This window comes from Eptesicus fuscus, chromosome 1 (assembly GCF_027574615.1).
Source record: "Eptesicus fuscus isolate TK198812 chromosome 1, DD_ASM_mEF_20220401, whole genome shotgun sequence".
NCBI classification, from domain to species: Eukaryota; Metazoa; Chordata; class Mammalia; order Chiroptera; family Vespertilionidae; genus Eptesicus; species Eptesicus fuscus.
The window spans coordinates 21733940-21759085 of record NC_072473.1 but is presented as its reverse complement, the minus strand read 5'-3'; the positions used below and the strand labels follow the sequence as shown (position 1 = coordinate 21759085).

General features: G+C 41.0%; 1 protein-coding gene across 4 annotated transcripts in view; it reads left to right on the top strand.

Annotated features, from left to right (window-relative positions):
- The window catches only part of DMD (dystrophin), a 1914059-nt gene that overhangs the window by 1650573 nt on the left and 238340 nt on the right, over positions 1-25146 (top strand). For all 4 annotated transcript variants that reach the window (XM_054720874.1, XM_028129748.2, XM_054720891.1 and 1 more), the window contains one exon: positions 12235-12313. In XM_054720874.1, the coding sequence (XP_054576849.1) occupies positions 12235-12313 (79 nt within the window). The remainder of the gene's footprint in view (positions 1-12234; positions 12314-25146) is intronic.

Sequence of the window (25146 nt, the reverse complement as noted above, 5' to 3'; positions counted from 1 at the left end):
ATCGAACCTGGGACCCTTCAGTCCGAAGACCGATGCTCTATCCACTGAGCCAAACCGGTTTTGGCAATCTTCTAGTAATATTTTATAGCAAGATGTATTATTCTAGTAATTTAACTATTACAAAACTGAGGCGTATAGAAATAAATTACATTGAACAATAAAGAATGACTCAAATATCAAAGCATTGTACACTTAGGGCCTCCCTTGTCCTGTGCCTCAGATATCATAGCATAGTTCACAGTTCACATGGAACTCGACTTCCTTTAAAATAGAAAGGGATGCCAAAACCTGTTTGGCTCAGTGGATAGAGCATCGGTCTGCGGACTAAAGGGTCCTGGGTTCAATTCCAGTCAAGGGCATGTACATTGGTTGTGGGCACATTCCCAGTGGGGGGTGTGCAGGAGGCGGCTGGTCGATGTTTCTCTCTCATCCATGTTTCTAGCTTTCTATCCCTCTCCCTTCCTCTCTGTAAAAAATCAATAAAATATATTTTTAAAAAATAGAAAGGTGTAAGAATCCCTTTCCACATCCCGCGTGGTCCAGGGTTCCGGTTCAGGGTTCGAGTTCTGGAGAAGGGCCGCACACAAATGAAAGGAAACTGAAGAAATTCAATTTGGTGAAATGGGGGGCCAGGCGGTAGTCCACCTCTAGTGGGAGAACTCACTCACTGCTCTGGCTCTGCCATCCCTTTTATTGAGGCTTTGGGGAAAAACATCTTAGGCAAGATAGCCAGAAATATACATGTAGCCCTTAGGCAGGAAATAACAGAAACTTACATGGGACAAACAAAGGTGGAGGCTGCTTCAGCTAACAATATCTCAACTAAAGGGTGAGTGGTTAGAGCAATTAAGGTTGTTGACCAGCCTTCCTGGCTTCCTGTCAACATCTCTCTTTTTAGTGAAACTGATTTGTTTCCGGCAAAAAGGGATACTCATGAAGCAGCTACTTCCACATATATTTTTTTAATTTAATCCATAGCACATACTCTTTGTACTAATTATTGGAAAATCATCCTAGCAATTGCCTCTGTTCCTCTCTGTATTGTGGCCTTACATTCTGATGTTATTACTTTGCTTTTATCATCCACTCACTCTAATAAGATAGTGAATTTATTTAAGGGCAGAGATCATGACTTGAGCTTGTGTTTCTCTGTCATGGTGCCTAGATAAATACTCAAAGGCCATCCAGTCCAAATGACTGTGATGAGAGAGGCCCACTGTTGCTGGAGACCTCTGATTTTTATTTAAGAGCCTCACTTGTTCTGCGTCTTTACAGAGGGGTGAGTAGGGGCTGAGGGAATTTGAGGAACCCCAGACAGAATTCTCTTCCTAAAAAATTTGACCCCCCTGGGACCATGGGCATTTGTCCAATTAAAACCCAGACACACAGCAATAACAAAGGCACTAGTCCGTGGGGATCAAACCTGCAGGAACTCACCCCCGCATTCAGGACCCGGCCGCTGGGTAGACCTGGGCTGGTGCTCCTAACTCTGGGGACAGGGAGAATTCCCTTGGCTGCATCCCGTGATCTCACGTCAGCTCTGCCTGGTCTGCTCTGCTTCCCCTTGATGGCGTTGGTGGGTTCAGCTTGGCCTGGCCTGCTCTGCTCGCCCCATGATGGCAATCATGGGTCTGGTCTCTGCCTGTTCTGCTCGCCCCTGATGGTGATCGCGGGTCTCTTCTCTGCCTGCTCTGCTCGCCCCGTAATGGCAATCCTGGGTTCCACTCAGCCTGGCAGGTCTGGGCTCAGCCTGGCCTGCTCTGCTCGCCCCTGATCGTGATCACGGGTCTCGGCTCTGCCTGGCGTGCTCTGCTCGCCCCGTGATGGCGATCACGGGTTCCACTAGGCCTGGCCTGCTCTGCTAGCCCTGTGACCGCCATCGCGGGTCTCAGCTTAGCCTGGCCTCTTCACCCTGTGATGGTGGGGCAGGGCAGCTTAGGGTGCTGCCCCCTGCCACCTGCCCAGGTCCCCTTGAATCCCCCGGAGGCTTAAGGCACTGCTCCTACAGCCTGCATATGCAAATTAACCTCCATTTTTGTTGGGTTAATTTGCATGCTCACTCTGATTGGCTGTAGGCATAGTGAATGTACAGTCAATTTACATGTTTCTCTATTATTAGTGTAGATTACTGACTATATTCCCTATACTGTACATTATATCCTTGTGACTTACCTATTTTATACCTGGAAGTTGTACTTCTTATTCATCTTTACTTTTGTCACCACCCTCTCTCCTCCAGCAACTGTCGGTTTGCTCTTTATATGTATATATATGAGTTTGTTTCTGTTTCGGTGGGTTTTTTTAGAGTCCACATATAAGTGAAATCATATGGTATTTGTCCTCTGTCGGACTTAACTTAGCATAATACCCTCTAGGTCCACTCATGTTGTCGCTAGGCGCGGGTGAGGCCACGTGCCCCTGGGTCTGGGAGAGGCCACACGCCCCCGGGTCCGGGTGAGGCCATGTGTCCCTGGATCCAGGTGAGGCCTTGCGCACCTAGGTCCAGGTGAGGCCACGCGCCCCTGGGTCTGGGAGAGGCCACGCGCCCCCGGGTCCGGGTGAGGCCATGTGTCCCTGGATCCGGGTGAGGCTGGGTCCCAGATCCGGGTGAGGCCACGCGCCCCTGGGTCTGGGAGAGGCCAAGCGCCCCGGGGTCCGGATGAGGCCATGTGTCCCTGGATCCGGGTGAGGCCTCGCGCAACTAGGTCCTGGTGAGGCCACGCGCCCCTGGGTCTGGGAGAGGCCACGCACCCCTGGGTCCGGGTGAGGCCATGCGTCCCTGGACCCGGGTGTGGCTGGGTCCCTGGGCCCGGGTGAGGCCACGCGCCCCTGGGTCCAGGTGAGGCCATGCGCCCCTGGACCCGGGTGAGGCTGGGTCCCTGGGCCTGGGTAAAGCCACACGCCCCTGGGTCCGGGTGAGACCACGCGCCACTGGACCCGGATGAGGCTGGGTCCCTGGGCCCGGGTGAGGCCATGTGCCCCTGGATCCATCCGGGTGAGGCTGGGTCCCAGGCCCGGGTGAGGCCACACACCCCTTGGGTCTGGGTGAGGCCACGTTCCCCTTAGCCCAGGTGAAGCCGTGCCCCTGGGTCTGGCCGAGACCAAACCAGAGGGAGTCGGACCTCCGTTACCACCATTTGTCCACCATCCAGAGCTGAGGGGTCAGTGCTGACACGTACACATAAGGAACTGGTGGACATTGAAATTGGGTCTCAAAAGAACTGTTGGTCCAGAAAGAAACTCACTACAGACTGATTCATTTGCCTGTCAGCATAACTATTATTGCTCGTCTCACATTCAGTTCTTATAAGTATATATCTAGTGACATATGATCTCGCTCATCTAGGGGAAATGATGAACAACATAGACTGAGGAACAAGAACAGAACCAGAAACAAGGAGGCATCGATCGGACTATCGGGCCTCAGAGGGAGGATAGGGGAGGTTGGGGGGGGGGGGGAGATCAACCAAAGGACTTGGGTGCATGCATATGAGCCTATCCAACGGTTAAGTTCAACAGGGGGTTGGGGCATCCATGGGGAGGGGTGTGGGATGGGAATGGGGGGATGAAGACAAATATGTGACACCTTAATCAATAAAGAAATTTAAAAAAAAAAGATTTCATTCTTTTTTATGGCTGAGCAATATTTATATATATATATATATATATATATATATATATATCCTATCTAATAAAAGAGTAATATTTAAATTGACCGTCACTCCAACACACAAGATGGCTACCCCCATGTGGACACAAGATGGCTGCCATAAGATAGCCAGCAGGGGAGGGAAGTTGGGAGGGAGCAGGCCTGCAAGGGAGGGCAGTTGGGGACAATCAAGCCTGCAGGGGAAGGCAGTTAGGGGTGATCAGGCCGGCAGAGGAGGGAAGTTGGGGGCGACCGGGCCTGCAGGGAAAGGCAGTTGGTGGGGACCCAGGTCTGCAGGGGAGGGCAGTTAGGGGCAAACAGGCTGGCAGGGGAGCAGTTAGGCATCAATCAGGCTGGCAGGGGAGTGGTTAGGGGGTGATCAGGCTGGCAGGCAGAAGTGGTTAGGGGCAATCAGGAAGGCAGGCAAGCAAGCAGTTGGGAGCCAGCAGTCCTGGATTGTGAGAGGGATGTCCGACTGCCCATTTAGGCCCGATCCTACAGGTAGTCGGACATCCCTCGAGGGGTCCCAGATTGGAGAGGGTGCAGGCTGGGCTGAGGGACAACTCCTCCCCCCAATGCACAGATTTCATGCACTAGGCCTCTAGTATACACACACACACACACACACACACACACACACACATATATGTATCCATTCATCTATTGTTGAGTACTTAGGGTTCTTCCATATCTTGGCTGTTGTAAATAATGCTGCCAAGAACATAGGGGTACATTTAGGCTTTTCATTTTCTTCTGATAGATGCCCAGAAGTGGAATTGCTATGTCATATCATAGTTCTGTTTTCAATTTCGAAGGATCCTTCATACTGTTTTCCATGAAGGCTGTTTACAATCCCACCAACATGCATATGGGTTCCCTTTTTTTCACATCCTTGCTAATACTTGTTGTTGTTTTTAATCTTTATTGTCGAAAGTATTACATATATCCCCTTTTTCTCCCGTTAATTTCTTCTAGCCCTCGCCCCTCCTCATCCTCCCCACCCCAGGCCTCCACCACCCTATTATCTGTGTCCATGAGTTATGCATATATGCATACAAGTTTTTTGGTTGATCTTTTCCCACCCACCCACCCTCCCTCACCTTTGTTTTGATAATAGTCATTCTGACAAGTATGAGGTGATATCTCATTATGGCTTTGATTTATGTTTCCCTGATGATTAATGATGTTAAGCATCTTTTCATGTGTCTGTTGGCCATCTGTATGTCTTCTTTGAAAAAATGTCTATTCAGGTCCTCTGCTTATTTTTTAATCAGACTGGTTGGGTTTTATTTATGTTGAGCTGTATGATTCCTTTATATATTTTAGATATTATCTCTCATCAGGTATATCATTTGCAAATATCTTCTCCCATTCAGTGGGTTGCCTTTTCATTTTGTTGATTATTTCCTTCACTATGCAAAAGCTTTTTAGTTTGAGCTAATCTCATTTGTTTATTTTTGCTTCTCTTGTCCTTGCCTGGGGAGACATATCCAAAGAAAGTATTACTAAGACCAATTTCAAAGAGTTTACTGCTTATGTTTTCTAGAAGTTTTGTGGTTTCTCCTCTTACATTTAAGTATTTAATCCATTTTGAGTTTACTTTTGTATATGGTGTAAGAAAGTGGTCCAGTATTGTTGGTTTTTTTTTCTTTTCTTGTTGCTGTACAGTTTCTTTTTTTAAATTTAATAAATCTTTATTGTTCAGATTATTACATTTGTTTCTCCTTTTTTCCCCCATAGCTTCCCTCCACCTGGTTCCCACCCCACCCTCTGCCCTTACCTTCCCCCTACTGTCCTCATCCATAGGTGTACGATTTTTGTCCAGTCTCTTCCTGTACCACCCCACACCCCTTTCCCCCTGAGAATTATCAATCCACTCCCATTCTATGCCCCTGATTCTATTATATTCACCAGTTTATTCTGTTCCTCAGATTTTTTATTCACTTGATTTTTAGATTCACTTGTTGATAGACATGTATTTGTTGTTCATAATTTTTATCTTTACTTTTTTCTTCTTCTTCCTCTTCTTAAAGATTACCTTTCAGCATTTCATATAATACTAGTTTGGTGGTGATGAACTCCTTTAGCTTTTTCTTATCTGTGAAGCTCTTTATCTGACCTTCAATTCTGAATGATAACTTTTCTGGGTAGAGTAATCTTGGTTGTAGGTTCTTGCTATTCATCACTTTAAATATTTCTTTCCACTCCAGTCTGGCCTGCATAGTTTCTGTTGAGAAATCAGCAGATTTTTTGTAAATAAAAATTTATAAAAAATAATATTTTTTATTTACAAAAAATAAATCAGCAGACAATCGTATGGGTGCTCCCTTGTAGGTAATTAACTTTCTCCAGCTGCTTTTAATATTCTCTCTGTCTTTTGCCCTTAGCATTTTAATTATTATGTGTCTTGGTGTGGTCCTCTTTGGATTCCTTTTGTTTGGGGTTCTGTGCACTTCCTGGACTTGTAAGTCTATTTCTTTCACCAGGTGGGGGAAGTTTTTGGTCATTATTTCTTCAAATAGGTTTTCAATATCTTGCTCTCTCTCTTTTTCTGGCACCCCCATAATTCTGATGTTGGTACGCTTGAAGTTGTCCCAGAGGCTTCTTACACTATCTTCAAATTTTTGGATTCTTTTTTCTTTTTGCTTTCCTGGTTGAGTGTTTTGTGCTTCTTTGTATTTCAAACCTTTGACTTGATTCTTGCGTTCCTCTAGTCTGTTGTTGGGTCCCTGTATAATATTTTTTATTTCAATCAGTGTATGTTTAATTTCTAGTTGGTCCTTTTCATATCCTCGAGGGTCTCATCAAATTTATTGGCCTTTTCTATGAAATTCTTGAAAAACCTTATAATCGTAGTTTTGAACTCTATATCTAGTCGTTTGCTTTCCTCCATTTCTTTCATTTGTGATTTGTTTCTTTGTCTCCGCATTTTCACTGCTTCCCTGAGTTGGTAGGGTGGCTTTGTATGGTAGGTGTCCTATATGGCCCAGTGGGTCAGCCTCCCAGTTACCTGAGGTGGACACTCTTGGTGCACCCCTTTGTGGACTGTGTGTACAGCCTTGGTGTAGTTAAGTCTTGATTGTTATTGGTGTCACTGGGAGGAATTGACCTCCAGGCCAATTGGCTGTGTGGACCCACTGTGTCTATATTGGAAGAACTGCTGTGCTGGAGACATGCTTATGGGGCAGGACTTGTTTCAGTGGGGCTTTGGTGCTCACTGAGTCTGCCTCTTGAATGTGTCACTTATGGATGTGAGTTGTTGAAATCTGGTGTCGTCTCACACTGATCACTAGATACACTAGCTTCTGTATCTAGTGCACTTCAGCTGCTGTCTGAGGCCACCCAGCAGGAGCTACAGTGAGAACTATAGTTTTCTCCTCTTTGCTTGGGTTTTGGAGGTTTTGGAGCTGTCTGACCAGAGCTGCAGTTTGTTAGGTTAAGCTGTGATGGGGCAGGCCATTTATATGCAAAAGCTGCTGCGTGGAGCTTGGGTGAGTTTGTAGATTGTGCGGGGCGGGATCTCAGTGAGTCACTAGGCTAGAGCATGGTAAATAGTGATGGCTGCCAGTCAGCCGTCTCTGCGTTTATGCATTTCCAACTCTCCGCGTCCCATGCCCCAGAGCAGTAAACAATGATTGCTGGGCACACCTCTACAAGAAAGTCACCCTCACTTTCCGACCCGATGGCAGACAGTCCAGCTTCTCCCCGTAGGAGTTTGGGTCTCAGCATCTCCCCAGAAAATGGAGTTCAGAGTAATCAGGAGCTTGTCTCCCTTCAGGTTGAAAAAAGCAGCGCACCCAGTCACCCGCCACCAGCCCGATTCGCGCACCTTTGTACCTCAGCTTTCCAGCACTTGTGCACGTCTCAATGCTCTTTTCTCTTTCCTTCTAGTTGTAGAACTTCCACTCAGCCAGCTTTCCCATGGTACTGGGTGATAGACGTTTTGTCTTTTAGTTGTAGTTTTGAAATTGTTGTGCGAGGCAGCAGTTTAGTTGTTTACCTATGCCACCATCTTGGTTTCCTCTCGCTGTACAGTTTCTTGAACATCATTTTGCCGGGGCTGACCAGCAACCCCTGAACAATGGATGAACAGATTACTCAGACACAATTTGACTGTGAAAGAGAGGGCTAAGGGGCCCCTGACTCTAGTAGCCAGAGCAGCCTCTATTGCCTGCCTCGTTAGGCCTTTATTGGAATTTTTATCTTCAGATACAATCAGTAGGGTGAATAATCTTGGGAGGACACATGTTTACATTGTCCTCTAGGCAAAGGCATCCAGAGATTAAGCATAAGGATTCCAGTAAACGCCCAGGGGTCTGCATATGCACAGACTTGTTTGGAAAAGCCAAGGAATAATTAGGGGCACCACCTTCGGCACTCCTCTAAGTTGGAATTCCAATAAACAGGACAGGAGGCCTTCCACACTTCCCTTTTATCAGAATGTCCTCCTTACAACTTTCTAACCAAGTCTCATGTGCTCACCAACATCATTTATTGAATAAACTGCCTTTTCCCCTTTGTATCTTCTTGCCTCCTTTATTATAGATTAATTGACCATATAAGTATGGATTTGTGGACTCTCTATTCTGTTCCATTGAACTATGTGTTTTTGTGCCAGTACCATGCTGTTTTGATTATTATAGCTTTGTAATATAGTTTGAAATCAGGGAACATGATGCCTTCAAATGTATTCTTTTTCAAGATTGCTTTGACTATTTGTGGTCTTTTGTGGTTGCATAGAAATTTTAGGATTATTTGTTCTAGTTCTATGATAAATGCCATTAGTATTTTGATAGGGATTGCACTGAATCTGTAGATTGATTTGGGTATTATGCGCTTTTTAATGATATTAATTCTCAAATCCATAAGCATGGTCTATCTATTTATTTGTGTCTTCAATTGCTTTCATAAATGTGTTATGGTTTTCAGAGTATAGGTCTTTCACCTCTTTGTTTAAATTTATTCCTAGGTGTTTTTTTCTTTTTTCATGAAGTTAAATATGGGATTTTTTTTCTTAATTTCTCCTTCTGAATGTTCATTATTAGTGTATATGCAGCTGATTTCTATATATTAATTTTGTATCCTACAACTTTACTGAATACATTTATTAGTTCTAATTTTTGGTGGAATCTCTAGGGTCTTCTATATATAGTATCATGTAAGTGTTTTGTTCTTAAGTAACTACAATTTGTAAGGATCTTATGTGCCTTTATGTTTTTCTTAAAATTATTTCTTTGTTTATTTAAGTGTACATTCAATCCATGTAATACCTTTCTCCAAATTTTGTGAAAAGAAATATTTCATGCTTAATTCTTTTGTTATTTTAAGACTATTTCCTGAATATTTCATTTCATTTCATGATGCATTTTTAGTTTCAGTCTCTCATGCATTTCCTTAAGATTAAGTTATTCAATTTTTATCTTATTCTGAATTCTTGACAACATTGAATATACACTGGAAACTGCTGCTGGAGTTCTTGTATAGGAAGGAAACGCCCTGCAGAGATCAAGGGCCTATGATGGACTCAGATGCTGCATCTGTGTGGTCTCTGTGAAGCTACTAACATCATTGCTAGAGGACTTGGCCTGAGGAGCACTCATACTTCTTCCATTTGCATGTTCCTCCTTGGGATTTCTTTCTTCATATAAGAAAATATTTCTGGATAGTGTCCACTCCCATATTCCTCATTCCTTCTTCCCCACCCCCAAAATTTCACATTCATCTCTTGATTAATCAGTTCATAAAATTACCCATTCGGCATTTAGAACTAATTACATATTCCAAAAATTCATTTGCATGTGTTTTTCTACCATCCGTCTCTATAATCTTATGATATCACATTCTTCGTGACCAGAAACTGACCTGCTACGGGATCATAAAATATACTGATGACTAAGGTGTTATAGATCTGACAATAGATTTGGTCTGTATTTAATATATTAATTGATTGAGAATAAATAAATTAGAAGGCTAGATGCTTATGAAATATTTATAAAATACTTTTTTTTAATTTCATCTCTAAAATAGCAAGCATTTAAGAGCAAGAGCCAGACTGAATAAGTCTGAAATCTGGCTCTGCTGGTTTACTAAGCACTTAAGCTAGCCAAGTTATGTTTTGTTTTCTTTTGTTTTATCCTCTCATACTTCAGTTTATACATCAATAAAGTGGGGAAATAATATTACTTCCTAATATAGAATTATCATAAAGATTAAATAAATTAATATTGTCATTAATGAAGTGCTTAATAAACATTAGCTGTTTTTGTATTGTATGTGGTGTGTTGCAAATTATCACTTATTCCTCTCCATTTATTAACCATAGTATCAACAATAACAGTAGCCAATCACATTTACTGAGCAATTATCATGTGACAGAAACTAGGCCAAATACTTCACATGTATCATCTTATTTAATTCCCACCAAAACTCTATGAGGTAGGTCATATAGTTGTTCCATTTTACTGATAAGGAAAGTTAAGATTTTTCACTCAAGGATGTGCAGTATGCACTCAGGGCCAGTGGACATTCTTGTTTATTCTCTCTCTCTCCCTCCCTCCCTCCCTCCCTCCCTCCCTCCCTCCCTCCCTCTCTCCCTCCTTTCTCCCCTTCCTCCCTCTCTCTCTCTCTCTCTCTCTCTCTCTCTTACACACATGAGCACACATGCACACATATCCATTGCTTTGGTCAACTAGTTATTAAACAAATATTTCCTACCACTTACTATGTACAGGGTTCAGTGAATCCCACAGGAGAGAGGGTGGAAAAAGAGAGACTAGCAAAGAATGGCCTATGCTATGAAGGAGCTTACAATCCATTATAAGAGATACTCATGTCCATATAACTAAAATGAATGAGATGATAGAATTACTTCAAGTGTAAACAATGTGCTGTGAGACGGCTGAGGAAGCAATCACTTCTAACCTGGGGATTGGAAAATAAGCATAAAAACATATAAAAGCTTTGAGCTGGGAGAGAAGAAGAATAAGCATTCCAGAGAGAAGGAGCAGGACAAACAAGTCACACAAATGTTATATTGGATGGAATATCACAGGACTGGCAGGTAGAGTTTGGCTGAGAGTGCAGGGTCATAGGCTGGGAAGGTAGCATTGAACTGCGCCTCATGCTTTTCTGTGCAAACCCTACTTTTTTATTTTATTTTATTTTTTATTTTTGGAACTCCACTTGGTTTTCCAAATATTTTTTTCCAAGCAAAGATGGGCAAGGCTATGGAGAAAGTGGGAAAAAAGGGAGATTGTTCTGCATATACGTATGCTAGACACTTGATTGATATTGGAAGGTTAGAGTTGGCTTTGGACCAGGATACCTGAGCCACTTTTCTGATAAATTTAAGATCTATTTTACCTCTTGGGAATTCTTCACAGCACAAGGGCAAACCACTCGAGCTCTGATGGCTCTGGCCAAGCACTAGCTAGCCCCTTGTTTAGCATGGGCTGTTCAGAACCAAATCAAGATCTACTGTCGTGGAGCTAGGATGTGGATGTTTGGGACCACCACTGGTTGACAAAATATCAGATGACAAAGTATACCATTTCACTCATAAGATTCTTCCTTTCTTTCCCCACTCAGAATGGAATTTACTAAACTATCAGGACATTGTGTCCGTATATTGTAGAAAAATCTAATAAGACAAACAGGGTAATTTTTACTCTATGCCAGCTAAAGATATAATTCCTAGTAATCCAAGTCCACTAAGAACTAAAATCTGAACATTTCTTTCATCTCATTATCTACCCTGTAAATACCCTAAATTTAAGCCTTGCCTCTGTATATATATATATATATATATATATATATATATATATATATACTGAAATATTAATCAACTATTTGGTTACTTATTACCAATAAGTAATTAGGACTCAATGATCCATTAATTATTGATCAATATTGTTCCAAAAAGCATTAGTCAAAAACAATAGACTTAGTCAAGGACTAAGACAAAATATGTCACTTCTGAGGTCCTTTAGTCACCTGATATAGTGAATGGCAACCTCCCTAACCTTTTCATACTATAGTGAATGGCAACCTCCCTAACCTTTTCATGAAGAATTTAGAATTTGCATTTTTGTTGGTACTAATTAGAGCAGTAGTTCATTTGTGGCTGCACCAGTGAGGTTTTATTTTCAATCCATTTTAACATTGTCGAGAGAGCAAATCTTTTTTGTTTGACCTTGGTTTCATAAAAATGGGTCTTGGAGGCCACAAACAATAAGTGGATATTAAAACCAGAGTTGCCCAGCTGGTATTGCTCAGTGGTTGAGCATCAACCCATGAACCAAGAGGTTGCCGGTTTGATTCCCGGTCAGGGCACATGCCCAGGTTGTGGGCTCAATCCCTGGTACAGGGTATGCAGGAGGCAGCTAACTGATGTTTACCTCTCGTTGATATTTCTCTCTCTCTCTCTAAAATCAATAAAAACATATTTTTAAAAACAGGGTTATAAATTGTTGCTTTAGTATTCCAGCCTTATAGGCCCAAAAGATCTTACCAGAAAGTATACATTGTTTTAATTGTTCCTCATTATATATGATTCGAGAACATCATCTGTCTCCTCTTCATCCCAGGTGGCTGTTGAGGACCGCATCAGGCAGCTGCATGAAGCTCACAGGGACTTTGGCCCAGCGTCCCAGCACTTTCTTTCCAGTAAGTCATTGTCAGCTTTCAGTGGCTAAGAAATAAGAGTTGAATTACCATCATCTCTGCTAAATGCACTGGCGGCATAAATCATCCCAAGAGATAACTTGGTGGGTGAATTCAGAAGGTTAGGAAGAGGAAGACCAATTAGATCATTTTGTCCAGTCTTCAGCTAATGCATAACTGTTTCCTACAATGTATTCTCAAGTGCTAACTTGGGTAATATTTTTCAGTCTTTAGTTCTGCTTATAGCAGTTCACTTCATACAGCTGGTAATTATGCTATCATGTAATTATATGATAACCCAATATGTGTTACTGTGAATCTATAATTCGTTATCTCTATATAACTTATTAAATACTCCCTGTTTCTTTTCCCTAGCTATTCTTATCACTATTTTATTCTTGACCTCTATTCATTCTTTATATTCTCCAGTTTTTATAATTAATTATATTATTTATATACCCTTAATAAATAGTCTCTTTTTAATAAAAATTAATATTAAGAGGAATAGCCTTAGTTAACTGAAAGTTTCCTATTGGAACACCTTATCAATATAAAAATCCACATTAAATTGTCAAGCTTCTGTTTTCCTCTGACTAATGTTCATTTACACTACAGTTTCTCTTATTGCAAAAGTATATATGTTGAGTTTTTTGGTATTTAAGAAACCATACTGCTACCACATGGAGTTACCATCTGATAACATTTTGGTGTAGTTCCTTCTGGCCACACCAGGATATGTATGAGGTGTTAGCCATCATTTTAAGGCACTTACTTTGTGCCTGGCCATGTTACAAATATGATTTAATCCTTATAACAATCTGCCAGGTAGATACCATTATTACACCCATTTTAAAGATGAGGGAATCTCAGTCACACAGGTAGCAGATGACAGAGCCAGGATTCAAACCCAACAAGTCAGCTGCAGAGTCTGGTGTTGTGTTTTTTTCTTTTGTTTTTGTTTTGTTTGTTTGTTTTCAGAGAGAGAGAGAGATAGAAACATAAATGATGAGAGAGAATCATCAATCAGCTGCCTCCTGCAAACCCCCTACTGGGGATCAAGCCCGAAACCCAGCCATGACTAGAATCGAACTGTGACCTCCTGGTTTATGGGGTTGATGCTCAACCACTGAGGCACACCAGCTGGGCTGTAGCATCTGTTTGTTTTTGTTTTGTTTTTTAAAATTCTTTATTGGTTCAAGTATTACATATGTCTCCTTTTTCCCCCATTGACTTCTCCCCGCTACTCCCACCCCCAGCACATGCCCTCACCACCCTACTATCTATGTCCATTGGTTATGCTTATATGCATGCATACAAGTCCTTTGGTTGATCTCTTACCGCCCCCCCCCCCCCACTTCTCCTGCCTTCCCTCTTAGGTTGAATGGTGTGTTCGATGCTTCTATGTCTCTGGCTATATTTTTGTTCATCAGTTTATGTTGTTCATTATATTCCTCAAATGAGTGAGATCATGTAATATTTATCTTTCTCCAACGAGCTTATTTTGCTTAGCACAATGCTCTATAGGTCCACCCATGCTGTTGCAAATGGTAAGAATTCCTTCTTTGTTACAGCAGCATAGTATTCCATTGTGTAGATGTACCACCGTTTTTTAATCTACTCATCTGTTGATGGGCACTTAGGCTGTTTCCAAATATTACCTATTGTAAATTGTGCTGCAATGAACATAGGGGTGCATATATCCTTTCTGATTGGTGTTTCTGGTTTCTTGGGATATATTCCTAGCAGTGTGATTACTGAGTCAAATGGGAATTCCATTTTTTATTTTTTGAGGAAACTCCATACTGTTTTCCATAGTGGCTGCATCAGTCTGCATTCCCACCAGCAGTGCACGAGGGTTCCTTTTTCTCCGCATCCTCGCCAGCACTTGTCATTTGTTGATTTGTTGATGATAGCCATTTTGACAGTTGTGAGATGGTACCTCATTATTGTTTTGATTTTCATCTCTCAGATGATTAGTGACTTTGAGCATCCTATCTAATAAAAGAATAATATGCAAATTGTCCATCACTCCAACATACAAGATGCCCGTGTGTGGTCAAAGATGGCTGCCCCCATGTGGACACAAGATGGCCACCACAAGATGCCCAGCAGGGGAGGGCATTTGGGAGGGACCAGGCCTGCAAGGGAGGGCAGTTGTGGGCGTTCAGGCCAGCAGGGGAAGGCAGTTGGGAGGGACCAGGCCTGCATGGGAGGGCAGTTGGGGGCGATCAAGCCTGCAGGGGAGGGAAGTTAGGGGTGATCAGGCTGGCAGAGGAGGGAAGTTGGGGGGAACCCAGGCCTGCAGGGGAGAGCAATTGGGGGGAACCAGGCCTGCAGGGGAGGGCAGTTAGGGGCAATCAGGCTGGCAGGGGAGCAGTTAGGCATCAATCAGGCTGGCAGGGGAGTGGTTAGGGGGTGATCAGCTGTCAGGCAGAAGCAGTTAGGGGCAATCAGGAAGGCAGGCAGGCGAGCAGTTGGGAGCCAGCAGTCCTGGATTGGGAGCCAGCAGTCCCGGTAGGATCGGGCCTAAATGGCCCTTTTGTTAAGTTGTATGAGTTCCCTGTAATCTTTGGAGATTAAACCCTTATCAGAGATAACATTGGAAAATATGTTCTTCCATGCCATGGGCTTTCTTGTTGTTTTGTTGATGGTTTCTTTTGCTGTGCAGAAGCTTTTTATCTTGATGTAGTCTCATTTGTTTACTTTCTCCTTAGTTTCCATTGTCCTAGGAGCTGTATTGGTAAAGATATTGCTACGACATATGTCTGATATTTTGCTGCCTTTGGATTCTTCTAAGATTTTTATGGTTTCCCATCTTACGTTTAAGTCCTTTATCCATTTTGAGTTTATCTTTCTGTATGGTGTAAGTTGGTGTTCTAGTTTCATTTTTTTTTTTGCATATATCTGTCCAATTTCCTCAACACCATTTATTGAAGAGACTGTCTTGACTCCACTGTATGCTCTTGCCTCCTTTGTCAAATATTAATTGAGCATAATGATTTGGGTCAATTTCTGGGTTCTCTGTTCTGTTCCATTGGTCTATATGTCCGTTCTTGTGCCAGTACCAGACAGTTTTGAGAACTGTGGCTTGGTAATATAGCTTGATATCTGGTATTGTGATCCCTCCAACTTTGTTCTTCTTTCTCAGGATTGCTGCAGCTATTCGGGGTCTTTTTTTTTTAATTCCATATGAATTTTTGGAGAGTTCATTCTAGGTCTGTGAAATATGCCATTGGTATTTTAATGGGGAGTGCATTGAATCTATAGATTGCTTTGGGTAGTATGGACATTTTAATGATGTTGATTCTACCAATCCATGAACACGATATATTCTTCCATTTGTTTATGTCTTCCTCTATCTCTTTTTTCACTGTCCTGTAGTTTTCCAAGTACAAGTTTTTTACCTCCTTAGTGAAATTTATTCCTAGGTATCTTAATTTTTTTTGTTGCAATGGTAAATGGGATTGTTTTATTAGTTTCTCTTTCTGTGTAGTTCATTATTGGTGTAGAGAAAAACCATAGATTTGGGGGTGTTAATTTTGTATCCTGCTACATTGCCAAATTCATTTATTAAGTCTAGTAGTTTTTTTTTTGTTTGTTTTTTTAGGAAAAGATTTTTTTTCCCAAGTGTTTCATTTATTTTTTATTGAAATTCTTTATTGTTTAAAGTATTACATAAGTCTCCTTTTTCTCTCATTGACCTCTCCCGAACCACTCCCAGTAGTTTTTTGATGGAGTCTTTAGGGTTTTCTATGTATAATATCATGCCATCTGTGAATAATGACAGTTTTACTTCTTTTCCAATTTAGATGCCTTTTATTTCTTCTTCTTGTCTGATCACTATGGCTAGTACTTCCAGTACTATGTCAAACAGGAGTGGTGAAAGTGGGCATCCCTGTGTTGTTCCTATTCTTAGGGGAAATGAGTTTAGTTTTTGCCCATTGAGTATGATGTTGGCTGTAGGTTTGTCATATAAGGCTTTTATTATGTTAAGATATGATCCCTCTATTCCCACTTTGCTGAGAGTTTTTATCAAGAAAGGGTGTTGGATTTTGTCAAATGCTTTTTCCACATCAATTGATATGATTATGTGATTTTTGTCTCTCCATTTGCTTATGTGATGTGTCACATTTATTGATTTAAAGATATTGTACCAGCCTTGCATCCCCGGAATAAATCCCACTTGGTCATGGTGTATGATCTTTCTAATGTATTGCTGGATTCGATTTGCTAGAATTTTTTGAGGATTTTAGCATCTATGTTCATCAGAGATAATGGCCTGAAATTCTCTTTCTTTGTAGTGTCTTTATCTGGTTTAGGGATTAGGGTAATACTGGCTTCATGAAAGAGCTTGGAAGTGAGCCTTCCTCTTGAATTTTTTTGAATAATCTGAGAAGTGTAGGTTTTAGTTCTTCTCTGTAAGTTTAATAAAACTCCCCCTGTAAAGCTGTCCAGACGAGGGCTTTTGTTTGCTGGAAGGTTTTTATTACTATTTCAATTTCATCAGTAGTTATCAGCCTATTGAGGTTTTTGTATTCTTCCTGATTGAGTCTTGGAAACTTGTATTTTTCTACGAATGTGTCCATTTCATCTAGGTTGTCCAGTTTGTTGGAGTAGAGTCGTTCATAGTATTCTTTTACAATCTTTTGTATGTCTGTGGGGTTGGTTGTTACTTCACCTCTTTCATTTCTGATTTTGTTTATTTTGGTCCTCTCTGTTTCTTGGTGAGCCTTGCTAGAGGTTCATCAGTCTTATTTATCCTTTCAAAGAACCAGATCTTGGTTTTATTGATCTTTTGGGGTTTGTTTGTTTTTTTCTCTGTGTTGTGTATTTCTGCTCTGATATTTATTATTTCCTTCCTTTTGCTTACTCTGGGCTTTTCTTGTTGCCCTCTTTCTAATTATTTAAGTTGTAGGGTTAGATCATTTATTAGAGTCTGTTTTTAAACACCATACCAGACTGTCTTTTACTTGATTTACATGTTATAGGGAGAAAATAATTTTATATTATCTCCCTTCATTCTTCTGACTTCTTTTATTGACATTTTCTAGTCCATTCTTCTTCATTTCATTAATAAAAGATCCATGCTAGCAAACATTTTAAAGTATTTGACAAGATGATTTTATGTGTCTCTCCTAATGGTCCCGTCTTTTTGCTATATATTAATAATGTATCAAGAAGTTGTCTTATTTTCTGTCTGGGTCTAACCTTATTATTTGCATACAGCTGTTATTTGAGCAGTATCACACAGGCTTCAGAGGTGCCAAGATAAAAGAAACAGGTTAAAGTAGTGTGTGTAGTTGAGTGGAATTATGGCTTTTCTGAATGTCTCTAGAACAGCGATTTTTAACATTTTTCATCTAATGACACACATAAACTAATTACTGAAGTTCTGCAGCACACCCAAAAATATATTTTTTGCCAATCTGACAAAAAAAATAGGTATAATTTTGATTCATTTACACTGGATGGCTATTGTTGTGTTGGCTGTTGTCATTTTTTTATTTGACAATCTAAGGGGAAAGAGGTCAGCGCCCCTGGCTAAATAGTCAGGTATTGCATGTTTTAAAAATGCTTGTGACGCATTAGTTGAAATGCACTGCTCTAAAGGAAGGAGCATCAAAGAGCAAGACACTCCGACTGCGAAAATGGGAACACATTGATGTTCTAGAGCAGTGATTTTCAATCCATGCCCTGCTGATTTTGCCATCTGTATTTTTCCAAATCTCTAGTCTACTTAAATTTCCTTGGTGGCAGCCATTCTATTTTATTTAATTGAGATTAAATATGATAACATACTTGTGACTCATAAACCATAAATAAAAAATATTACTATTATAAATATTAATTACTCCTCAGACACCATGTATATTTATTCATTCTTCATTCTCTCTGTATGCCCCACCTGAATTCCCATGTCTTCCCCATTAAAACTGTTCTCAGCAAATGATATGTTATACTTATTTAACCCAGGTGACCGGTAAAGTTTAATGTATACTTCTCCTGGGTTATTTGCATTTTAATAGGGTGAAAAGCCATAAACCTGAGGAATGGCTCTCTGGTAGTAGAAAGTCAGCTGTAATCTCTGAGCTGTGAGGAAAGAACTTTGAGGGGCCATCTGCACACCATTCAAAGCATATCACACAGGTACCCACTTCCAGAAAAGTCAGGCTTGAAGAAACGCATACTCATGAAGACACTCATCTACCCACTTAAGGGAGCCAGCCCTAGAAATCACCAATTTCTTGGATACTCATATGAAGTATCAATATATGCTTAAAAGCCCTGTTTACAGATATCAAAAAATACCAATTTGCTTTAAGAGGTAGTTGAGAATTGCTTTAAGAGGTAGTTGAGAAATAGCAAAGTGAGACTGAAGATTAGATAAAGATTTTTTTAAATGTTGTTCTTTTAAAAATTACAAAAGTAATATATACCCCTGAAATAAATTTTTGGAAAGCAAAGAGTACAAACAGGGCAAGAAAATTATTATTAAAAATGTGGTTTATAAACTTTCTGTCTTTCTCTTGGTGTGTGTGTGTGTGTGTGTGTGTGTGTGTGTGTGTGTGTGTGTGTTCAGATTCTGATTTTTTTCTTTGAAAACATTGTATAAAGATTTTTTAAAAGACATATTATAGTTTTATGTCCAGCGTTCCCCCCTTAGAACTATAATAAACTATTTTTGTGTGTTTAAATATTCCTGACAGAGTAATTTTTTGAATGGCTGAGTAGTAGTCCCTTTTGTGGCTGTACTAGATTTACCAAGGCAATTCTGAATCACTCAATGTTAAGCTTGTTTCAAATTTTTCACTAGTATAGCCAAAATTGTGACTAGCGTTTTTTGTCCATCTTTATAAATACCTCACATTTTTCCATCCCCAGTAGGGGTACATAGGGGAGGCAACTAATCAAAGTTTCTCTCTCACATCAATGTTTCTCTTTCTCTCTCTCTCTCTCTCTCTCTCTCTCTCTCTCTCTCTCTCTCTCTCTCTCATTGTCTCCCTCTAAAATCAATAATTTAAAAATGCCTCAATATTAAAGGATGTTTACATTGATAAGGTTTTTTATCTGTATTGCCAAATGACCTCCAGAAAGTGACACCAGATATTGGGTGCACCATCAAAACCATATTTGAGGCATAGCACCTCTGAAACCACTTATCAGCTATTAAAATGTGCTTCTATAAAAGAAAAACAGCTTCCCCTCAGCAAATAAAAATATGTTTGAAACAATACCACTGAGTTCATAATAAATGAGTTTGAGTTGATATATCTCTAGTTATTTGCTTCCAGGTTCCTAGAAATAATAATAGGGTTATTTCTGAGGTTTAGAAATTACAAAGAAAGGAAAAATAAAGATGATCTACTAACTGCATCCCCTGTGCCGACAATATGCTCACTGTCTTTCTCTCTTTTTATTCTTTCTCTCTTTTCATTCTATTCTGTGTATGTGTCACACACACATGCACACACACACACACACACACACACACACACACATACACACACACCCCTTTGATAATTACATTACCATCTGTCTTTGTTTTTTATCAGTAGAGAGAGGCAACCTTTAACTAAAGAAAAGTATTCACTGTTTCTTCTTGGTGGCCCAATCTCTGCTTGTTAAGGAAGTCATTTCTTTTATCTTAGATCTGAGAGAAAATTAGAAGAGAAAAGCATTGTGAAACATGACCCTTATCCATTGATAGACACTAGTTTGCCTTTCATTTTAGCTTTAATAATCTACCACTTCTAATTGACTTCTGCAACTTAAACCAAGAAAAAAAAAAGAAATTCTAACAGTGTGACTTTTTTATTATTTAAAAATATTATTATATAATACATATTATACATATATGTAATACATACATATTTTATATCATACTAGAGGCCCGATGCATGAAAATTCGTGCAAGAGTAGGCCTTCCTTCCCCCGCTGCCAGCACCGGCTTCCCTCCGGCACCTGGGACCCGGGCTGGCTACCCCCCAGCCCCAGCTTTGTCAGAAAGGACATCCAGAATGATGTCTGGAAGACGTCTGGTCTAATTAGCATCTTACCCTTTTATTATTATAGATATTAGAATGTATATAATTGGAAGGTACAGTTTTGGTCTCTTCATATGTCAATGACCAAGAAAGTATAGTATGCATTAGCACATCAGTCTGAAAATTGTCCATCTTTTGTTATTTTCAAGAATTTAAGACCTTTAAAAAGAATATTAAGATTTTTTCTGGCCATGCTCTCAATTATTTGGGCTTCTGTTAGAAATTTTACTTTTCTCATCAAGAAGGATAACTATAGATGTGGATAAAGGTAGAAATCCTTCTGTAACAGTAAAAAGAACTTATAGTTGTAACATTTTACAAGTTCTAGAATTCCCTAAAGGAGCATTTCCAAACCAAGTTCCTGAGATTATTAATGTTTGGTATTATCTTAACTCTCCCTTGAAAAAATTAGTTCTGGGGTCAATAAGATTGGAAAAACACTGGGATGTAAAAGTAAGCGAGTTTCTTTTCTGTTGGAATTCTTGGAGCCTTTAATTTACATGGGCACTCTAAAGGGGGAGAGAGTCAGTAGCTCTTCTCCATATTTTATGTGACTGTGAAAGCCTTTTTCAGGCATACCAATAATTTTTCACTAAACATGCCATAGAACATAGTATGGGAATCTTTGTTCTAAAGATTTGGTATTTGCCAAATGGTTTAATGGCAAGAACCTTCTCTTGAAGGTAGTAAGAACATGATCCAATTAAAAATAAAGGAATTTTTTAAGGAAAATGGGTTAGCTCTCTTTTTCTTGAGGGTTCCAGTCTCTCCCCCACCCCCACCCCAATGCTGTGGAATTGCCTAATTAGAGAGAAAATTAGATAGTATCTTTTATCTGTATGAGTTGTTTTCAAACTGTTCATTAGTGAATCCTGAAATCAGTTTAATGACTTGTAACCAACCACTAGAATGGACCAGAAATTATCAGAGTACATTGAACAAGTACGGTTGTGTTGTTTTGACACTTTGGTTTCAGTTAGAGAAACGTGTGTGCGCGCGTGTGCTATGTCACAATATACGATGTTTTCCTTCTGTGGGTTGCAGCCTAAGTTTGAGAAACACTGAACTACTCAGGCCTGTCCTTATTTTAATTTTATTTTTATTTTTTAATATATTTTTATTGATTTCAGAGACGAAGGGAGAGGGAGAGAGAGATAGAAACATTAGTGATGAGAGAGATTCATTGATCAGCTGCCTCCTGCACGCCCCCAACTGGGGATCGAGCCCCCAACCGGGGCATGTGCCCTGACCAGGAATCGAACTATGACCTCCTGATTCATAGGTCAATACTTAACCACTGAGCCATACCAGCCAGGCCTGCCCTTATTTTACAGATGACAAAATAGATGCAGAAAGATAAAATGATATAACACATATAATAGATCTGAGACTGGAACCCAGTTTCTGCATTTCCAAGCCCCACCTCACACTGCCTTACCCATGAAGAACAAACACCCACGCCAATAACTACCTAGTCCACCTGACATTGCCACAGATTTTTTCTCTCTTCTTTTCCTCATGGTCTAAGCCATAATAAGTTGATGCACAGAGCCTGAATTTTTCTCTCAAGGCCTCTTAGCCAAGTATCATCTCACCAATGCTGTATCAGAAATTGGTTAAGAGTACAGGCTATGACAGTGTCCAAATACTGGCTCAGATAATCTCTTTATCCTTCATCTGCAAAATGAGGATAATAGTAACATATCATCAATTTTAAGACACCCTCCCCCCCATATTTTAACAGCCCTGTAATTAGAATGCACCTTATGACCAATGGGGTTTTGCATTCAATGAGATATGGTAATATTATTTTAGATGGTTATAGTGTAGATCAAATTGTTAATACATGTAAAACCCTTAGAACAGTGCCCAGCATATAGTAAGTGCTATGCAAGTGTTTGCTATTACCATTAGTATTACTGTCATTATTACTACCAACTCAATAGCATAACTTAGTATTATAGTCAAACTAGACGTGAAAGTAGCATTCATTCTCTTGCATTTAATTTTCAGTATAAGTAGTGTCTCCTTTTCTGAAGATGTTTTCCATGAATCTAATCAAAAAGTCTAGTGTTTTGCACATTATAAGATCTCAATAGTTATTTGTGTAACTAATGAATAAATGAATAATTAATGGGTAGACCCTAATCTCTATAAGGATAGGATGCTTTTAGTCTTGTTGACAGTTACATTCTTTAGTACCTAACATGGTATCTGGTACTTGGTAGATGTTCAATAAAATCATTTGCAGAATGAATTATGTCTTTTACCCAAAAGAAGAGGTAAATTTTCTCCTGACATTGATAATACACAGTGGCACGATATTTAACATAGTGACTATCACATAATAGACACTCAATAAATAATGTCACATTTTATGTTACTTCTCAGCGAGGACTAATAGCATTCATAACTTTACATAGCCCTTTTTTAAAAATTCTCCTGTGCCATGTAATATATTAAGGGGAAAAGCTGACTTCAAAATTACAAATGATGACAACTATATCCTAGCTAATAAAAGAGTAATATGCAAATTGACCATTACTCCAAGACACAAGATGGCCACCCCCATGTGATCAAAGATGGCTGCCCCCATGTGGACACCAGATGGCTGCCACAAGATGGCCTGCAGTGGAGGGCAGTTGGGGGCAGTTGGGGGTGACCAGGCTGGCAGAGGAGGGCAGTTTGGGGAGACCAGGCCAGCAAGGGAGGGCAGTTGGGGGGGACCCAGGCCTGTAGGGGAGGGCAGTTGGGGGGGACCAGGCCTGCAGGGGAGGGCAATTGTGGGTGATCAGGCCAACAGGGAGGGCAGTTATGGGTGGCCAGGCTGGCAGAGGAGGGCAGTTGTGGGTGATCAGGAAAGCAGGGAGGGCAGTTAGGGGTGACCGGGCCGGCAGAGGAGGGCAGTTGGGGGATACCAGGTAAGCAGAGGAGGGCAGTTGGGGGGGACCAGGCCTGCAGGAGAGGACAGTTGGGGGGGACCCAGGCCTGCAGGGGAGGGCAGTTGGAGGGACCAGGCCTGCAGGGGAGGGCAGTTGTGGGTGATCAGGCCAGCAGGGAGGGCAGTTATGGGTGGCCGGGCTGGCAGAGGAGGGCAGTTGAGGGAGACCAGGTCTGTAGGGGAGGGCAGTTGTGGGCAATCAGGCCAGCAGAGGAGGGCAGTTGGGGGAGACCATGCCTGCAGAGGAGTGCAGTTGGGGGGAGGGTGACCAGGCCTGCAGGGGAAGACAGTTGGGGGTAACCGGGCCTGCAGGGAAGGGCAGTTGGGGGGGACCCAGGCCTGCAGGGGAGGGCAGTTGAAGGGGACCAGGCCTGCAGGGGAGGGTAGTTGGGGGTGACCAGGCCTGAAGGGGAGGGTAGTTGGGGGTGACCAGGCCTGCAGGGGAGGGCAGTTGAGGGTGACAAGGCTGGCAGGGGAAGGCAGTTAGGGGTGACCAGGACAGCAGGGGAGCACAGTTAGGGGCAATCAGGCTGGCCAGGAAGCAGGCGTCGATCAGGCTGGCAGGGGAGTGGTTAGGGGGTGATCAGGCTGGCAGGCAGAAGCGGTTAGGAGCAATCAGGCCGAGGCAGGCGAGTGGTTGGGAGCCAGCAGTCCTGGATTGTGAGAGGGATGTCCCAGATTGGAGAGCGTGCAAGCTGGGCTGAGGGACACCTTCCCCCGTGCACAAATTTCGTGCACCGGGCCTCTAGTTAGAAAATAAAATAGAAATGACAGAAAGGTACACAAAAAGAAAAGACTAAAAATATATATCAAGATGCAAACAGCCATTATGTTTTTCTTTCTTTTTACTTTTGCAGAGTTTTGGTAATAAGCATGTATTACTTTTATAGTGGAAAAAAGCAATAAAGGAAAAAAAGAAATTTTATTCTCAAGCTTTTAACTCAGTGACCTCTTGCAATATCAAACTCTTATGATTGGCTATGGAACTCTGTAAGACGAATTTCCTTTTTACTATTTGTTCTGAATTTAAAAGCTGTGAGTTTTATTGAATGATCATCTGGTTTTCAGATTATAAGATGCTGTAAAAAGAAAGAACTGATCAGTCCTGCAGGCTCTATAATCTGAACTGCCTTCATCAGATCCCTGGTTAACTCTTTGTTTTGTTAAAGCAACCCAAAATGTTTATAGTGTTTCCTTGCTACATGGGCTAAAAAGTCTGTTGGCATCTTGAAAGTTGCCAAACCTTCATCCCACTCCCCCAACTCACACACTTAATAAAAAAAATTAGGGGGAAAAACTTTAAGCACATCTGATAGTTGCTGACATTTTACTTAATGGTACTCTAATCTATTCTACCTCCTTGGGAGATGAAGGATGAATTTGAAATGTGAGTGGGCCAATAATTTAAAGCCTCAGATTGGCTTAAAGAAGCCATCATGATAAAAGTCAGCAAGAAGTTTGCAGGTATGATGTGAGATGATTTTCAGCCTAAAGCTCTCTATTGGGTAAAATCTCAGGGCAAAATAATTGAGCCAATTTCTTCAGTCACGGGCTATCCTCGGTGTTGGAAATTTGGGACAAATGCCATCTAATCTATCAGTGATTCTGGTAACACCTCCATAAATTCAAAGATAGCCATTCAGATGCCCACAAAAAGCCATCACAGTGATGATAATTATGCTCTTTTCTCAAAACCTATTTCTATTACCCTGAGCCCATATTTATATTCTCCAATAAGACCTTAGATTTATTTGCTTCAGGTTATCCTCAGTAACAAAATTTTGTATTGTTGGTTCTACATGTCCATTTATTTGAGCAAGTGAGGAAGCTTAGGAAAGTTCTCAGTTTCT